General features: G+C 43.2%; 1 protein-coding gene across 1 annotated transcript in view; it reads right to left on the reverse strand.

The window, feature by feature from the left end:
• LOC105923080 (Golgi apparatus protein 1-like) overlaps positions 1-15190 on the reverse strand; it is a gene marked incomplete at its 3' end in the record, with an annotated part of 52340 nt that overhangs the window by 10110 nt on the left and 27040 nt on the right. The window contains 3 exon segments of the mRNA XM_036130875.1: positions 1363-1516; positions 4749-4850; positions 5163-5284. Coding sequence (XP_035986768.1) covers positions 1363-1516; positions 4749-4850; positions 5163-5284 — 378 coding nt within the window.

Raw genomic sequence — 15190 nt, forward strand, 5'->3', positions numbered from 1 at the left:
CCTAGTTACTGGGGGGAAATAGGGAGTACCAATATGGCGGCTGGTGGCTTCAAAGCGACTCGTTCAAACAGACGGTGATTAGCACTCCAGTGTATTACCCACCCTTTTTGGAGTCCTTGGAAGGGGTACTGGAGAGTGCCCCTCCTGGGGACTCCCTCTTTTTGCTGGGGGACTTCAACGCTCACGTGGGCATTGACAGTGGGACCTGGAGGGGCGTGGTTGGGAGGAATGGCCCACCTTATCTGAACTCGAGTGGTGTTTTGTTGTTGGACTTCTGTGCTCGTCATGGATTGTCCATCACAAACACCATGTTCAAGCATAAGGGTGTCCATATGTGCTCTTGGCACCAGGACACCCTAGGTCGCAGTTCAATTATCGACTTTGTTGTCGTTTTATCTGATCTGCGGCCGCATGTCTTGGACACTCGGGTGAAGAGAGGGGCGGAGCTCTCCACCGACCACTACCTGGTGGTGAGTTGGCTCCAATGGCGGGGGAGGAAGCCGGTCCGACCGGGCACGCCCAAACGTACTGTGAGGGTTTGCTGGGAACGTCTGTGGGAGTCTGTGGGAACGTTTGCTGGGAGTCCCCTGTGAGACGGAGCTTTAACTCCCACCTCCGGGAGAACTTTAAACACGTACCGAGGGAGGCGGGGGACATTGAGTCTGAATGGACCATGTTCCGTGCCTCTATTGTTGAGGTGGCTAGTTGGAGCTGTGGCCGCAAGGTTGTCGGTGCATGTCGCGGCGGCAACCCTCGAACCCGCTGGTGGACACCAGCGGTGAGGGAAGCCGTCAAGCTGAAGAAGGAGTCCTACCGGGCTTTTTTGGCCTGTGAGACTCCAGAAGCAGCTGATGTGTACCGGCAGCCGAAGCGGCAGGCGGCTTGGCTGGTCGCTGAGGCAAAAACTCCGGTGTGGGAAGAGTTCGGAGAGGCCATGGAGAAAGACTTCCGTACGGCTTCGAAGCGATTCTGGTCCACTATCCGGCGTCTCAGGAGGGGGAAGCAGTGCAGTACCAACACTGTTTACAGTGGGATGGTGTGCTGTTGACCTCGACTCAGGACGTCGTGTTTCGGTGGGCGGAATACTTTAAAGACCTCCTTAATCCCACCAACACGTCTTCCATTGCGGACATATATATAGTTTCCAGAAATACGAAAACATACTCTCTATTAGCCAAGGTTTCCTTCTGGATAATAAAGGTGCTGATCAAAGGAAACAAATTGAAAATTCATTAAAATATAAGCTGCTTTAGACAACTCTGAAGTAGAAGTATCTAAAGGTCTACTCTAACTCTGGGGTGGGTTGTGTAGTTTGGAATAAAGATGACTGTAAAGGTAAAATCAGTAAGACAGGATACACACCCTTCTTCCTTGCTCCACTGAGCGATAAGCATGGCGATACAGGCAGGAGAAAATGGCACCAGCTGGGATCACCTCACTGGTTTCATTCCAGCCATGAGTGTGGCAGAGTCGGGCAGCATCCCCTTGACATTTCTTGTACAGAATTGGGTCCAGCCTGAAAAACAGTACTGCATCATGAATACAACTGTGGTTTTACTGGTTAAAATGATATTATAATTATTATTACACACACATATACACATACACATATAGACACACATATACATACACATACACTTTCCAATTCCTCAAACCCCCATACTCTGTTTTCTACATTTACAAAACTCACCAAACCCCATGATAACATTACCCCCACATTCACAATAGAAAAGTGCAATAACTTCCTAACATCTTTTCATACAAAACTCCAAACCATTCACAGCTTCCTGACATCCACCTCTTCCATTTCTCCACTGGTACCTACAGTTTCCCCTCTTACATCCCTCAGCTTTACTTCTTTCTCTCCCCTGTCCCTCTCAGACACTACCAATCTTCTCATAACCATGAAATTCTCATGCTGTCATCTTGACCCCATTCCGTCTCCCTCCTGAAAACCTTAATTTTCACCTTAGTCCATCTCATGACTCATATCAAACACTTATCACACGTTCTGTCACATCCCCGCTGAAATTTGCCCCTATTACACCCCTCCTGAAAAAAAACTGGCCTCAATCCTAATCACCTTGACAACTTCAGACCCATCTCAACCAACATCTTCACACCTGTCAAGTGTTTAAAACTTCACAGTCTGGATTCTGCACCCACCACAGCACAGAAACTGCCCTGCTCAAAGTCACCAATGACCTCCTCCGCGCTGCTGACTCGCTTCCATATACATCCTCTTTCTCCTTGACCTCCCTGCCGCTTCTGATACAAGGACCCACACCATCCTTTTCCACCGTTTTCAGTCCATCGGCATCTCCGGTACAGCACTCCTTTGGTTCACCTCTTACTTCTGCGACCATTATCATTTTCAATTGTCAAACAATTAAAAATTTTAATTGCGATGAATCGCATACTGTCAATAGTTAACTCAAGATTAAACGCATATTTTATCTTATTATTTCTGAAAGTGTAAAACCTTATTTGGGCATTTTAATATGCAATTTTGCAATAAATGACACTAGTAAAAAAGATGCTTGTACAAAAAAAATATATATTTTTTTATTTTCAAGCACTTTTCAGAATTGGAACGAAAACATCCTGGTGCCATAAAATGTTAAACTCTGGCCAATAATGGCTAAATCGCTAATCATGACGCCCTGACGTTTACAAAATGTGTAAATAAAGGTGAAATATATTTTCACCTCACCAAAGATAGACATGGTATTACTCATATACATATAAATTAATACTAATTTTATATTTCAATAAAGTCACAAGTTTTATTGTAATTTTTTCACTCACAGACATCTAATCCTGAGCTTTCACACCAACAACAATAATTACGTTGTATATTTTTGCATGCTGTTTATATCTATGTTCATACACACAGTTTTTTTTAAGCCTGGAAAAAGGTTTTAAATTTCCAGGTGATTCTAAGATATAAGGCTGAATCACATTGCCAAATGAAGTACCCTGGAGTTATAGTTTCAGCACATGCAAGCTGTGCTAAACATTCTCTTTCAAGGGTATTAAGCTCCCGCCCCAGTTGCAAGCAAAGTGTGAGACTGTGGAATGACCTGGAAATTTAAAACCTTTTGCAGGCTATAAAAAAAAAAAAAAACTGTTTGAATGTGGATATAGACTGCATGCAAAAATATACAAAGAAATTATTGTTGTTGGTGTGAAAGCTCAGAATTAGATGTGTGAAAAATTAACAATAAAATTTGTGACTTTACTGAAAGGTAAAATTAGTATTAATTTAGATATATATGTGTAATACCGGGCTTCACAGTGGCACAGTGGGTAGCGCTGGACCTTCTTGCCTTGCAGCAGTCTGTTTGTCTCTCTGTGTTGCCCTGCGACAGACTGGCGACCTGTCCAGGGTGTACCCCGCCTCTCGCCCAGTGAACGCTGGAGATAGGCACCAGCAACCCCCGCAACCCCATGAGGGATTAAGCGGTTTGGAAAATGGATGGATGGATGGATGTGTAATACCATGTCTATCTTTGTTTAAGAGACAAAAAGATATTTCGGCATGAAAACGGGTATTTATATTAAATGTCCAAATCGGCTTTTACACTTTCAGAAATAAAAGGATAAAATATGCAATTAATTAGAGATTAATCTTGAGATAGCTATCGACATTATGCAATCAATCCCGATTAAAAAATGCTTTGTTCTATTCTAAATGAAACAGAAAAATTAGCATAAACAAACACTAGGAAATAAATTTTATATAAACTAGATGTAATTTAATTTCATACATAAAATTACAGATAAAGGCTCTCCAATACTGTTCATTTATCAAACAGAGAAATTCACATCGATCCTTCACTGAGATAGCTGGGAGAACCAACGCTAGATGATTGCAGACTATCCGGCATAATATAAACGTAACATGTGCATTTCTAGTATTCTGATTGGATGATCCGAGCCTTCTGAGCTTGTCAGTTTTCTTACAGACTCAGAAATATAGACTCAGAAATAAATGTTTATAACGTGAGTCTTATTGGTAAGGGAATCTGTCTTTTTTTTTTTTTTTACAATATTACTCTATAAAAATTATCCTGATCTAACTTTTTTGGTTAGATTCTGCCAAGGAGTTCCCCATTCTGGCCAACAAAGCTATTTTGATGTTGCTCCCATTTTCCATAACTATTTGTGTGAGTTGAGCTTTTCAAGGCTGACTTCTATAAAAACTAAAATCAGAAACAGACAGAGATGTGAGAGATTTGTGTGTGTCTTCCTTTAATTCCTGCCAGGATATCAGTTTTGTGTTCATCTATACAGCCCCAGGTTTCACACTGAGTATAAATACATTGAGAGTATTGTCATTGTATGTACTGTATTACTTGGCTACAGAGTGTCAATTTGTAACTTTTTGGTTGGTGGTGTGCATGCTTTTTTTCAACATAAAGGTGTGCCCTGGCTCAAAAAAGGTTGAAAAACAATGCTATAACCTATAAAAAGTTATGTTGCTGCGATCAAAAGTCTGCGATATTGTATTTAAAAATCATCCTAGTTATTCTCCCCATAACTGAGGCAAAGATTTTCACTCCGTGAAGCAAACTTATGAGCAGACTGATCAGTCTCGTCTTCACAACCCCACCCGTGCCACATCAATGTGTTCTCCCAGGAAATCAAAGCCTGGGGCTTAAAATCCTGGGGCTTGTAATGGAAAAGGGACTAATGTATAATTTACTGTTTTAAACTTTAAGAGTTTCAGTGGCCACTAAGCTTACTTCCAATCTCTGGCAATGAAGTACTGGAGCTCCAGCAGCCTATGTTCACAGTCCTCAACCATCTTCTCAGTGTACAGATGCTCCATCAGACAAGATAGGATCCTGCAAAAGGAGAACTAATACTGTATAGTTACTGCTGATCCACCTTTTTTCAAGGGGCAAAACATTGCTTGGCTATATTTCAGCAGCTGTACAATGTTCTAGAGCAGAATAAGATTTATGTAAACAATCAGTTTTCTGAATTTTTACCAAGGTTAGTTTAGAAAACTGTTGAATCCCTGTATTACCATGCAAACTGATTCAGTGGATAAACTATTTCTAAGAATATCACATAAAAAATGGCTGCATTCCAACACTGCAAAAAGCACAGAAAATAAATAATACTGTTAAGAAAAAACACTAAAAACGACTTACATGGGGTCTCCATTGCGGATGTGTTTGCAGGCCGTCTGGATGACAGATTCGCATGCCTCATTAAGTGCCCTATCGATCCGATAGTCGCCTCCTGGATCTGCTTCCTGAATCAGTGCCTGAAGCTGAGTAAGGTGGGGGTGGGGTGGGTGGGGGGGACATTAGAAGAACCCAACACAGGCCTCGTTAGAGCCTATATTTGCATGTAGATTCACCTGGAACTGATCATTGTGAGGGGTGAATCTACATGCGGATCAAAGCTCTAACGAGGCCTCGCCGGCAGGTCTATATAGCTTTTAACTCCCCACTATTCCAGACATTTTTAATTGAGAAAGCTTCCTGGATGGGAAGCGAAACATATTCAGCTTCAGAATAGAAGTTCAAGGCTCAAGAGTCACCAGGCTCTGTAACAAATGTCGCTTTTCTACTTGACTGAGCTGGAAAGCTTGGATTCACAAAGTAACAAGATTTCCACTAAAGTAATGTTAGAGATTATGTGACTACAGAGACTGGCATTGTGTGAGAATCCAGTACTGGAACCGAAACATCCCTCTGCCTTTTAGATTAAATTTGGTAAAATACAATAATGATTTCATGAGTCTTTTTACTCCTACAGAAGTCTACAAAAGAAACACCACATTATTCAGTAAAACAACCTGGGGTGACCGCAGCAATGTCAAGAGACTGTAACAAATAGTGATTATGCCCGGTCTGAGTGTTGCTTAGAATTTTTTAGTCTATTTTGATGTATTTGGGGGGGGTTCTGGTTTGGTGGCCCGTACCGGTCATGTTGGCCTGATCCCCTGGGTGGCTTGTGCCGGGGGTCGTCTGGTCCGGGTATGGGATGGGGGGGGGGGGGGGGGGGGGACCGTAGCAGGTAGGTAGGATTTTGGTGGTGACGCCATCCATCTGGATTTCAGGGGTGACCGGGGGCCTGGTACATCTTTGCCGTGCTGGTGCCCGGACCTGGGATTATTGGATGTGAGCGTTATGTGTGAATATGTGTACAGAGTCTCAGTGTTGTGAGTGGGGCACTAGGGTGGGAAGCTGTGAATGAAACTGTGTGTGTTCTTTTTTTTTTTTTTTTTTACTTGTCAGGTTCGGGTCTGAACCGCTCCCTCTCCCAAGTGTGCATGCGCGAAAGCTGCATGCTGCCGTTACATCGCTCCAGATTGCTTTTTTAACTTTCTTTCTTTTATCTTTTTTGATTGCTCTTGTTTTTTCACGGTAACTCTGTGAAGTATTGTCCTCTCCAACAAGGTCGTTTTCAGAGAGTTTTCGTGCTTTTTTCGTGTTGTTTTTAATCATGCAGCTCCCGCCGGGACACACTGCCTTTGTTCACCCGCATTGCCTGCTGGCGGTGGTCAGAGGGCCCAGTGGCGCCAGTGCATGGCAGCCTCGCCTCTGTCAGCCTGCCCCAGGGCAGCTGTAGCTACTAACATAGCTCACTACCGTCAGGGTGTGAATGTGAGTGTGAATGGGTGAATGACTGAACTGTAGTGTGAAGCGCTTTGGAGGTCGTCAAGACTAGTTAAAGCGCTATACAAGTACAAGCCATTTACCATTTACCATTTAGGGTCGAGGGTCAAGACGGGAAGGGCTTATTGAAAGAAGATTTAAGCAGCGTCTCCCCTCTGTCGTTATGGGAAACGTGCAGTCCCTTAGCAACAAGATGGACGAGCTAACCGTGCTAACGCAGAGCCAACCTGAGTACCGGGAGTGCAGTCTAATGTGTGTTATGCTATAATTATGCTATGATGAATAATTGATCTCAGATTAAATTCTGAACATGTAGTATGGAGGGGGGGGGGGTAACAAAGGATTTCTACTCTGGCTGCAACATGAGACCCTCAAAGTTTGGACAGCCCTTCTTCCCAGCAGGGGTTCTCTCTTGCTATAACACCTTCCTCCCACAGACAAAGAGCCCTCTTCACTTCGGCAGACCTCTACAGCAGCTCTCTCAGACCACCCCTCCCTGGAGCAGAAAAAGAAGGCCTGGACCATGAGGGCCTGGTCGGCCTTGACCGACACACAAGCCAGCAGCTGAGGGAAGGTGCCTGGACCAGCCATGCTTGATCCAGGGTCTGCTAATGTCGTCTGCCGGCTTCAGCAGAGGACCTGACTGAATCCGGATAAACAACACACAAAATACAAAGCTAAGTCTGCTGTTTAACATCATCAGCGGTAGCAGGAGCAAAGATCCTGCATGGGAAACAGCTCTGTTGTATTTCTTCTCAGCCTGTACTGGGAAGCAAACCCAGATGGAACTGAAAGCTGTGGAATTCTGAGGAAAAAACCCTGCTCAAATCGGACTGCAACCGGGTCAGAGAACGTGCTCAGACCAGGCCTCCGACCCTAACCACGCTGTTAGCTCATGGCAGAGCTAACGCTAGCCCGCCAACAACAAGTCAACAGCTTCCCTCCGTCAACGCTCCTTCCGTGAATGGCCAAACTGGACAGAACTGACACGAGACAAAGGACAGGTTTGGGCAGCGAGCTGAGGGGGAAGTTAAAAGGTTTATTGGGGAATGCTTTGTAAACCGTTGGACACATGATACTTACTACCAAGGGCTAACGAAATAGCTCATGCCAGCCTTCCGTTTATGGAACTGCTAATATCATTTGAGTATATTTTATGGTTTTAACAGGAAGGTTATCTCCACAAGGGTTTCATACATTGATGGGACATTAATGTTTACGTTATCCAGCCCACTCATTATGACTAAAAATAAAGCTAAAGCCTTTATTTGTTAGTGCCGTACGCCCGCTAGCCAAACTGCTATTAGCCTTGCTATCATCCGGTTTCGGACATTTCAAAAGGAGTTTGTTTTAAAGCATAAAGCGCAACTGTTCTGCTCCGCCATCCTTCGATGGTGTTATGAGCCTTATTCCCGCATCAATATGGTAGATTAATGCCGGTTTTCAATATAATTTTGATAACTATAGACTTTAACCAGGTTAGCGACGATCGCTGCAGCGACCCCTAGCGCACGGAGGTAGGATCGCATTAATAAGATCGGCAGTCATAAGTTTAAATGATTTTACTGAGCAAATCAGTCTTCAGAATATTATTTACTCAAAATATTGTTCTGGTTAACTTGGGCTTTGCATTGTGAATGGGTTGGAACACATGCCAAATGTTTTTTTTAACTCCATTCCATGCTTTTTGGAATCAGATCTTCAGTGAACAAGGATTCACTGAAGTATTCTGATTATGACTAACCACTTCTGTTTTGTCTTTTGTTTGTTTTGCATGTAAATAGTTCCTTAGCTTAGTTTCTTTTTATTTTCATTTTGCTTAGAAGTTTAGTTAAATTTCACTAGCCTAGTAGAGAGGATTTGTTAATCAAAATATTGTGTTAATTCGGATAAACAGCATTACATATTGATGTTCTCTGGATGTTCATTTTATTTTTGTTATTAAATTCTTGGACTTGAAAAGAAGTTGTCACTCCTTTGTTCTATGTGTGTGCAGGTTTTGCTGTTCGCTAGTGCTAAAATTTATCCCTTTCAACCATTGTCTTGATATCAGCTTAAGAGCTGAACCTCACCAGACAATACTTAACAGACAGAGGTTTATTTAATAAACATTAAATAACTTTAAATATATGGTTTCAATTTAGGAAACATTTTAAATTTACAGATCCCATAGTCCTAACTCCACTTTTAAAAAACCCAATGTTTAAACCCGCTCTTAGCGACCCAACCTTCTCCCTGTGGCATGATAAGGGACTAAAATGTTTCAAGGATCTTTATAGGGAAGGATTGTTTTGCTCTTTCACTGATTTGGCTTCTGAAATGGCTCTCCCACCCTCTCATTTATTTAGATAGCTCCAGATAAGGGCTTGTGCGAAATCCTTATTTCCTAATTTCCCTTACCTGTTACCAGAACAATCGTGGGGTGAATTTGTACAACTTAATCCCTTGCAAAGGTTGTTAATATCAAAGGTATATAACTCGATTCAGTCATTTGATTTCTCCCCAACTACAAACATTAGGAGAGCTTGGGAGGATGAACTGGGGCTGGTTTTTGATGATCACTGGTGGGAGACAGCTTTGACAACTATTCATAAAACTTCTATATGTGCCCGTCTGACTTTGATACAGTTCAAAGTGATATTCAGATGTCATTATTCAAAAACTAGGCTTGCACAGATCTTCCCAGATATGGCAGATGTTTGCAACCGATGTAGAAACTCACCCTGCAATCTAGCTCATATGTTTTTCACCTGCTCAGCCCTCACAAATTTCAGGCAAATTTTTTTTCCCACTGTATCTATTATACTTTTAAAAGCTATTGACACTTCGGCTTATACTGGTATATTTGGTCTCCCAGAGCAGTATAGTCAATACTCTGCAACAGAGTTGGAAGTGATAGCTTTTACTTCTTTGATCGCAAGGCGCCATCTTCTCTTTAAAGGCATACTATGCAACATTTTTCAGTTAATTAATGTGTTCCATACCGTTTTGGATGATTAAATGAGTCATTTCAGGTCGAACAAAGGTTTTCTCGGCCGCCCTGGGGGTCTGTGGGGGAAATACCGCACTTGCAATTGCAAGAGCCCTCGGCCCGCACACACAGAAGTCTCCTTTACGGCGAGAACTCCATTTGTTTTTGCCCTGCTATTCACTATATGCACGCGCGAAAGCAACAACAAAGAACCGCGTGTTAACGTCAAATAAACATGCAAGCATATCGAGTTTTATTATTATTATTATTATTATAATTGTTTTTTTTTATGTTGGCAAGACGCTACCGCGGCGGCGATGCGGCGGCTGCGGCTTGGCGAGGCGGCGGCCGCGGCTTGGCGAGGCGGTGGCGGTAGCATCTCGCCAACATAAAAAAAAATAAAAATAATAATAATAATAATAATAATAAAACTGGCGAGGCGGTGGCCGCAGCAGCGGCTTGGCAAGGCGGCTGCGGCTTGGCGAGGCGGCGGCGGCAGTGGAGCTGGTGAGAAGACCGTTGACCAGACTCCACTCCGGCAAAGCTGCAGGCCCCAATAGTGTATTCCCCAGGGTGCTCAAAGCTTGTGCCTATCAGCTGTGTGGTGTACTTAGCAAAGTCTTCAGCATGAGCCTGCACCTCCAGAGAGTCCCCGTGCTGTGAAAGACGTCCTGCCTCGTTCCTGTGCCAAAGACGCCACATCCTAGTGGCCCTCAGGACTACAGACTGGTGGCACTGACGTCTCATATCATAAAGACATTTGAGAGGCTAGTCCTGGAGCAGCTAAGGCCCATGGTCAGGCCCTTCACTGATCCACTACGGTTTGCCTACCAGCCCCTCCTGGGAGTTGAGGACAGCATCATCTTCCTGCTGAACAGAGTCTACACTCATCTGGACAAGCCAGCGAGCACTGTTAGAATCATGTTCTTTGATTTCTCCAGTGCCTTCAACATCATCTGTCCGGCTCTACTAGGTGAGAAGATGACTGCGATGCAGGTGGAGGCCCCCATCGTGTCCTGGATTGTTGATGACCTGTTGGGCAGACCACAGTATGTACGCCTACAGAACTGTGTGTCTGACAGGGTGGTCAGCAACACTGGGGCCCCTAAGGGGACTGTCCTCTCTCCCTTCCTCTTCACCCTTTTCACCTCAGACTTCAACTATTGCACTGAGTCCTGCCACCTTCAGAGGTTTTCTGATGACTCAGCAATAGTTGGCTGCATTGAAAAGGGTGATAAGAGTGAATATAGAATGGTGGTGGGAAACTTTGTCACTTGGAGTGAGCTGAACCATCTGCAGCTCAACGTGACAAAGACTAAGGAGCTAATTGTGGATCTGAGGAGGGTAAAAACACCTGTGACCGCTGTTTCCATCCAGGGGGTCCCTGTAGACACTGTGGAGGAGTACAAGTACCTGGGAGTGTACTTTAACAATAAGCTGGACTGGACTAGAAACACTGAGGCGGTCTACAAAAAGGGCCAAAGCAGACTCTTTATCCTGAGGAGGCTGAGGTCCTTTAACATCTGTGGAACGATGCGGATGATGTTTTATGAGTCTGTTGTTGCCAGTACGATCTTCTTTGCTGTCACATGTTGGGGCAGTGGGCTGAGGGTTGCTGACAACAACAGACTAAACAAACTGATCAGGAGGGCCGGTGATGTCGTGGGGAAGGAGCTGGACACTCTGACGACCGTGGCAGAGAGTAGGATGCTGTCCAAGCTCCAGTCCATCTTAGACAATGTCTCACACCCTCTCCACGACACGCTGGCCCAGCAGAGGAGGTCCTTCAGTAGAAGACTCCTCTTACCCAGATACACCACAGAGCGCCACAGGAAATAATTCCTGCCTGTGGTCATAAATCTTTACAACGCCTCCCTCAGTGATTCAGACACCCCCCCCCCCCGTAATTGACATTTATTCATTCTTTGCACTGTTCTTGCACAACGTCACTATCACTTTATTTTTGATCTATAGTTATACGTGTGTATATATATATATATATATATATATATATATATATATATATATATATATATATATATATATATATATATATATATATTAGTGCTGTCAGTTAAACACGTTAGTAACGGCGTTAACGCAAACCCATTATTACGCCGACAATTTTTTTATCGCCGCGCGTTAAAACACACACACTGTTCCCTAATGTTTTTCCCCCGCCGCGCTCCCCGGACTGTGTTTCTTTTACCCTTGGCGCTTTCCGTAGTTTCAAGAGTGCTAGAGACTGTAGCAAAACAGACCCGCCCCGAAGGGTTTCTTTTACCCTCGGACACATGCGACTTTGGCCTTCTTTTTTCTAAAAGCGCTTCTAAATTTCATGAGTCACGGGTTGCGGGTTTTTTTGGGCAGGTTTCTGAAAGTGAAATCGCTTATTTGGGCTCTAAAATAAGTGACGAAACAGCGGTTATTAAGAGACCTGCCTGCACTGCCCACACTTTGTATCCAGCTGAAATATCCCTCCGCCATAGGAGCCGACGGTAGTAAAGGCAGACAGAGCAACTCTGCACGTATTTTCTGCAGTTTACGGTGCAATAACCGGTGATAACTGCTGAAAGTAGATTACATGGTGCAGATCACCATTTTATCAGACATTGGTTCTGAAGATGAGCTTTTACACGTTGATAAAATTGCAGAAACCCAACCCATAAACCGTACTTTAATGCTTATTAATTTGTTTTCTCTGTATTTGACAAACTAAGGCTGAATCACGTTGCCAAACTAAGGACCTGGAGTTACTAAACAGTTCCTAAACAGTCTCATTCAGGGTATTAAGCTCCTGCCCAGTTGCAAGCAAAGTGTAAGACTGGAGTGACCTGTATTGTTGTTGGTGTGAAAGCTTAGAATTAGATGTGTGTGAGAGCGAGTGAAGAAATGAACAAAACTTATGACTTTATTGAAATGTACAATTTTTATTAATTTATATGTTTATGCATAATACCATGTCTAGCTTTGTTTAAGAGGCAAAAAAAATATATATCTGCATGAAAACAGGTATTTATTTACAAATTTATTTACACATTGTGTAAACATCAGGGCATCATGATTAGTCATTTAGCCATTATAGTCCAGAGTTTAACATTTGGCACCAGGATGTTTTCATTCCAATTCTGAAAAGTGCTTGAAAAATAACATAAAAATATGTTTTGTACAAGCATGTATTTTATTAGTGTCATTTATTGCAAAATTGCACATTAAAATGCCCAAACAGGCTATTACACTTTCAGAAATAAAAGGATAAAATATGCGATTAATCTCGAGTTAACTATCGACATTATGCGATTAAAATTTCTTATCGTTTGACAGCACTAATATATATATATATATATATATATATATATATATATATATATATATATATATATATATATATATATATATATATATATATATGTTTGTATATCTGAATATTTGGAGCGTGTAACTAAAGTAATTTCATCATCTCAAGTCTCCGCTATGTGGAGAACCAACCCCCACACCCCGTCCCGCCCCCCTCCGCTGGCTGGCGCCTTGGTGTGGGCAGTGGTCCTTGGGTTTGGGGGTGGATGCCTGGGTGGGTGCCGGCTCATTCCTGGCGGCTGCTTCTCGGTCGGGGCTCCCGCCGGGGGGCGGGGCGCCCCTAGGGCCTCGGGTCCCTGGGGCCCATGGCCCGTTCCACTTCAGCATAGCTGGCTGCCGGCGGAGCCCAGGGGTTCTCCCCCGCGGCTCCTGGGGGATTCGGCATTGCGGCAGCTTCATCGAAGCAGTCTCTCCTCTTCCCTTGGTTGGGGGGCAGATTTCCTGTGTTGGCCCCTCTTGGGTGCCGTTGCTTTGGGGGGCCCTTTGGGCGTCTGGGGTTTTGGGTCCCCCGGCGCCTGCCTCGGTGTTCTGGTGGGACTAGTGTTTGGCTGTTCACAACCACTATTGAGCATTTTTCTTTTGGATAAACTTTACATACACAAGTGCACTCTCACAAACACCTACAGGTGCTGGGTTCCAGGTACTTAGAGATTCACTTCTATACAGAAAGCCCATATTTTTTTTAACTTCAGCTACCACATTATACATGTCGGATTAAATAATAATAATACATATAATTCATGCTATCAAGGTGTTACTTTATCTGTTATACTATATCCGTTGGTTGTGTTGTTCTTTTTACATCTCTCTTTGCAGGTGATGAACCAGACTGAAGACGTTTTATCATTCTCCCTTTTATCTCCTCTTTCTTTCACCTTTTCTTTTTATTTTTTTTTCTTCTTGTTCTTCCTTTCCTCTCATACTTTCCCATTGTAGTGTCCACATAATTTGAAATACTCCCTGCATGAATCATAATAAAACTATATACATGCATAAATCAAGCGGAGCAGTATGGTGAAAGCTGGCTGCTCCACTTGTGAAAGTAAAATCTGTTGAGCTGTTTTTGACTTTTGACTCGTGGAGCGGGGTGGGGTTGGGGTGGCGTATCCATGTATTTTCGCCTGTTTTTTCCCTGCCAATCACTGTATGCACGTGCGAAAGCAACAACAACCGCGTGTTAATGTCAAATAAACATGAAAGTAGATCGAGTTACTTTTTTTTTTTTTTTTTTTTTTTTTGGAATGTTAGCGAGGCGGTAGCGTGAGTTTGGCGAGGCAGCCGCCTCGCAAAGATAGCGCTGCGGGAAACACTGGTGTTATAAAGGAATAAGGATCCAAGTGTCTGCGAGACGAAGAGACGTATCCTTACGGAGCCGCGGCGTAAAATTGCCGGTAAGTCGAACAATGACCATGGTCGGGGTCATTGTTTTGCCACCCGCACACCCATCTGGAGTTACTGCGGCGCGTTAGATATTAAAGAACTATATAATTCAGCATTGGCTCTTAAGCAAAAACATTTAAAAAATGAAAGACCACAGATCTGTGTAAAAAATAGTGTGAAAAAACAGGCCTGCGTGTGTCTGTGTTTGTTTGTCTGAATGTCTCATTTTTGTGTCTAAATCTTTCTTAAATGTGTGACGTGCTTCAGTTTAAATTACAAATATCAAGGTTTTGGAAATGTTTATTTGTGTTGAGGCGAATGCAGCCCTGAAAACAGATTAATTTCAGAGACCTCAAATAAAAATTAAATACTTAACTCAAAGTTTGAAAGAAGGAAAAGAGAGAGAATGTTAAAGAAAAAAAACTTGAAGTTTAGCATTTCACGTTAAATGTCTGGCCCAAATTAAATAGATAAATAGAGAGCTTAACATATCTTGAACGAAAAATATTTCCAGTTTGTTACAAATAATTTGAAATGAAAATAAGCTGCACATAAAGGTTTGGTTTGGTGTACTCCAAAATTAACCTCAAGACAGCTGTAGAAATACCTGCTTAGAGGCTCTTAAATTGTGATTTTAGTATTTAGTATTTTAATAGAATGGCAAACAGCAGCACAGTGGTGCAGTGGGTAGCGCTGTTGCCTTGCAGCAAGAAGGTCCTGGGTTCGAGTACACCCCAGGGTCTTTCTGCATGGAGTTTGCATGTTCTCCCTGTGCATGCGTGGGTTCTCTCCGGGTACTCTGGCTTCCTCCCACAGTCCAAAAACATGACTGTTAGGTTAATTG

This window comes from Fundulus heteroclitus, unplaced genomic scaffold, assembly GCF_011125445.2.
Source record: "Fundulus heteroclitus isolate FHET01 unplaced genomic scaffold, MU-UCD_Fhet_4.1 scaffold_39, whole genome shotgun sequence".
Taxonomy (NCBI): Eukaryota; Metazoa; Chordata; class Actinopteri; order Cyprinodontiformes; family Fundulidae; genus Fundulus; species Fundulus heteroclitus.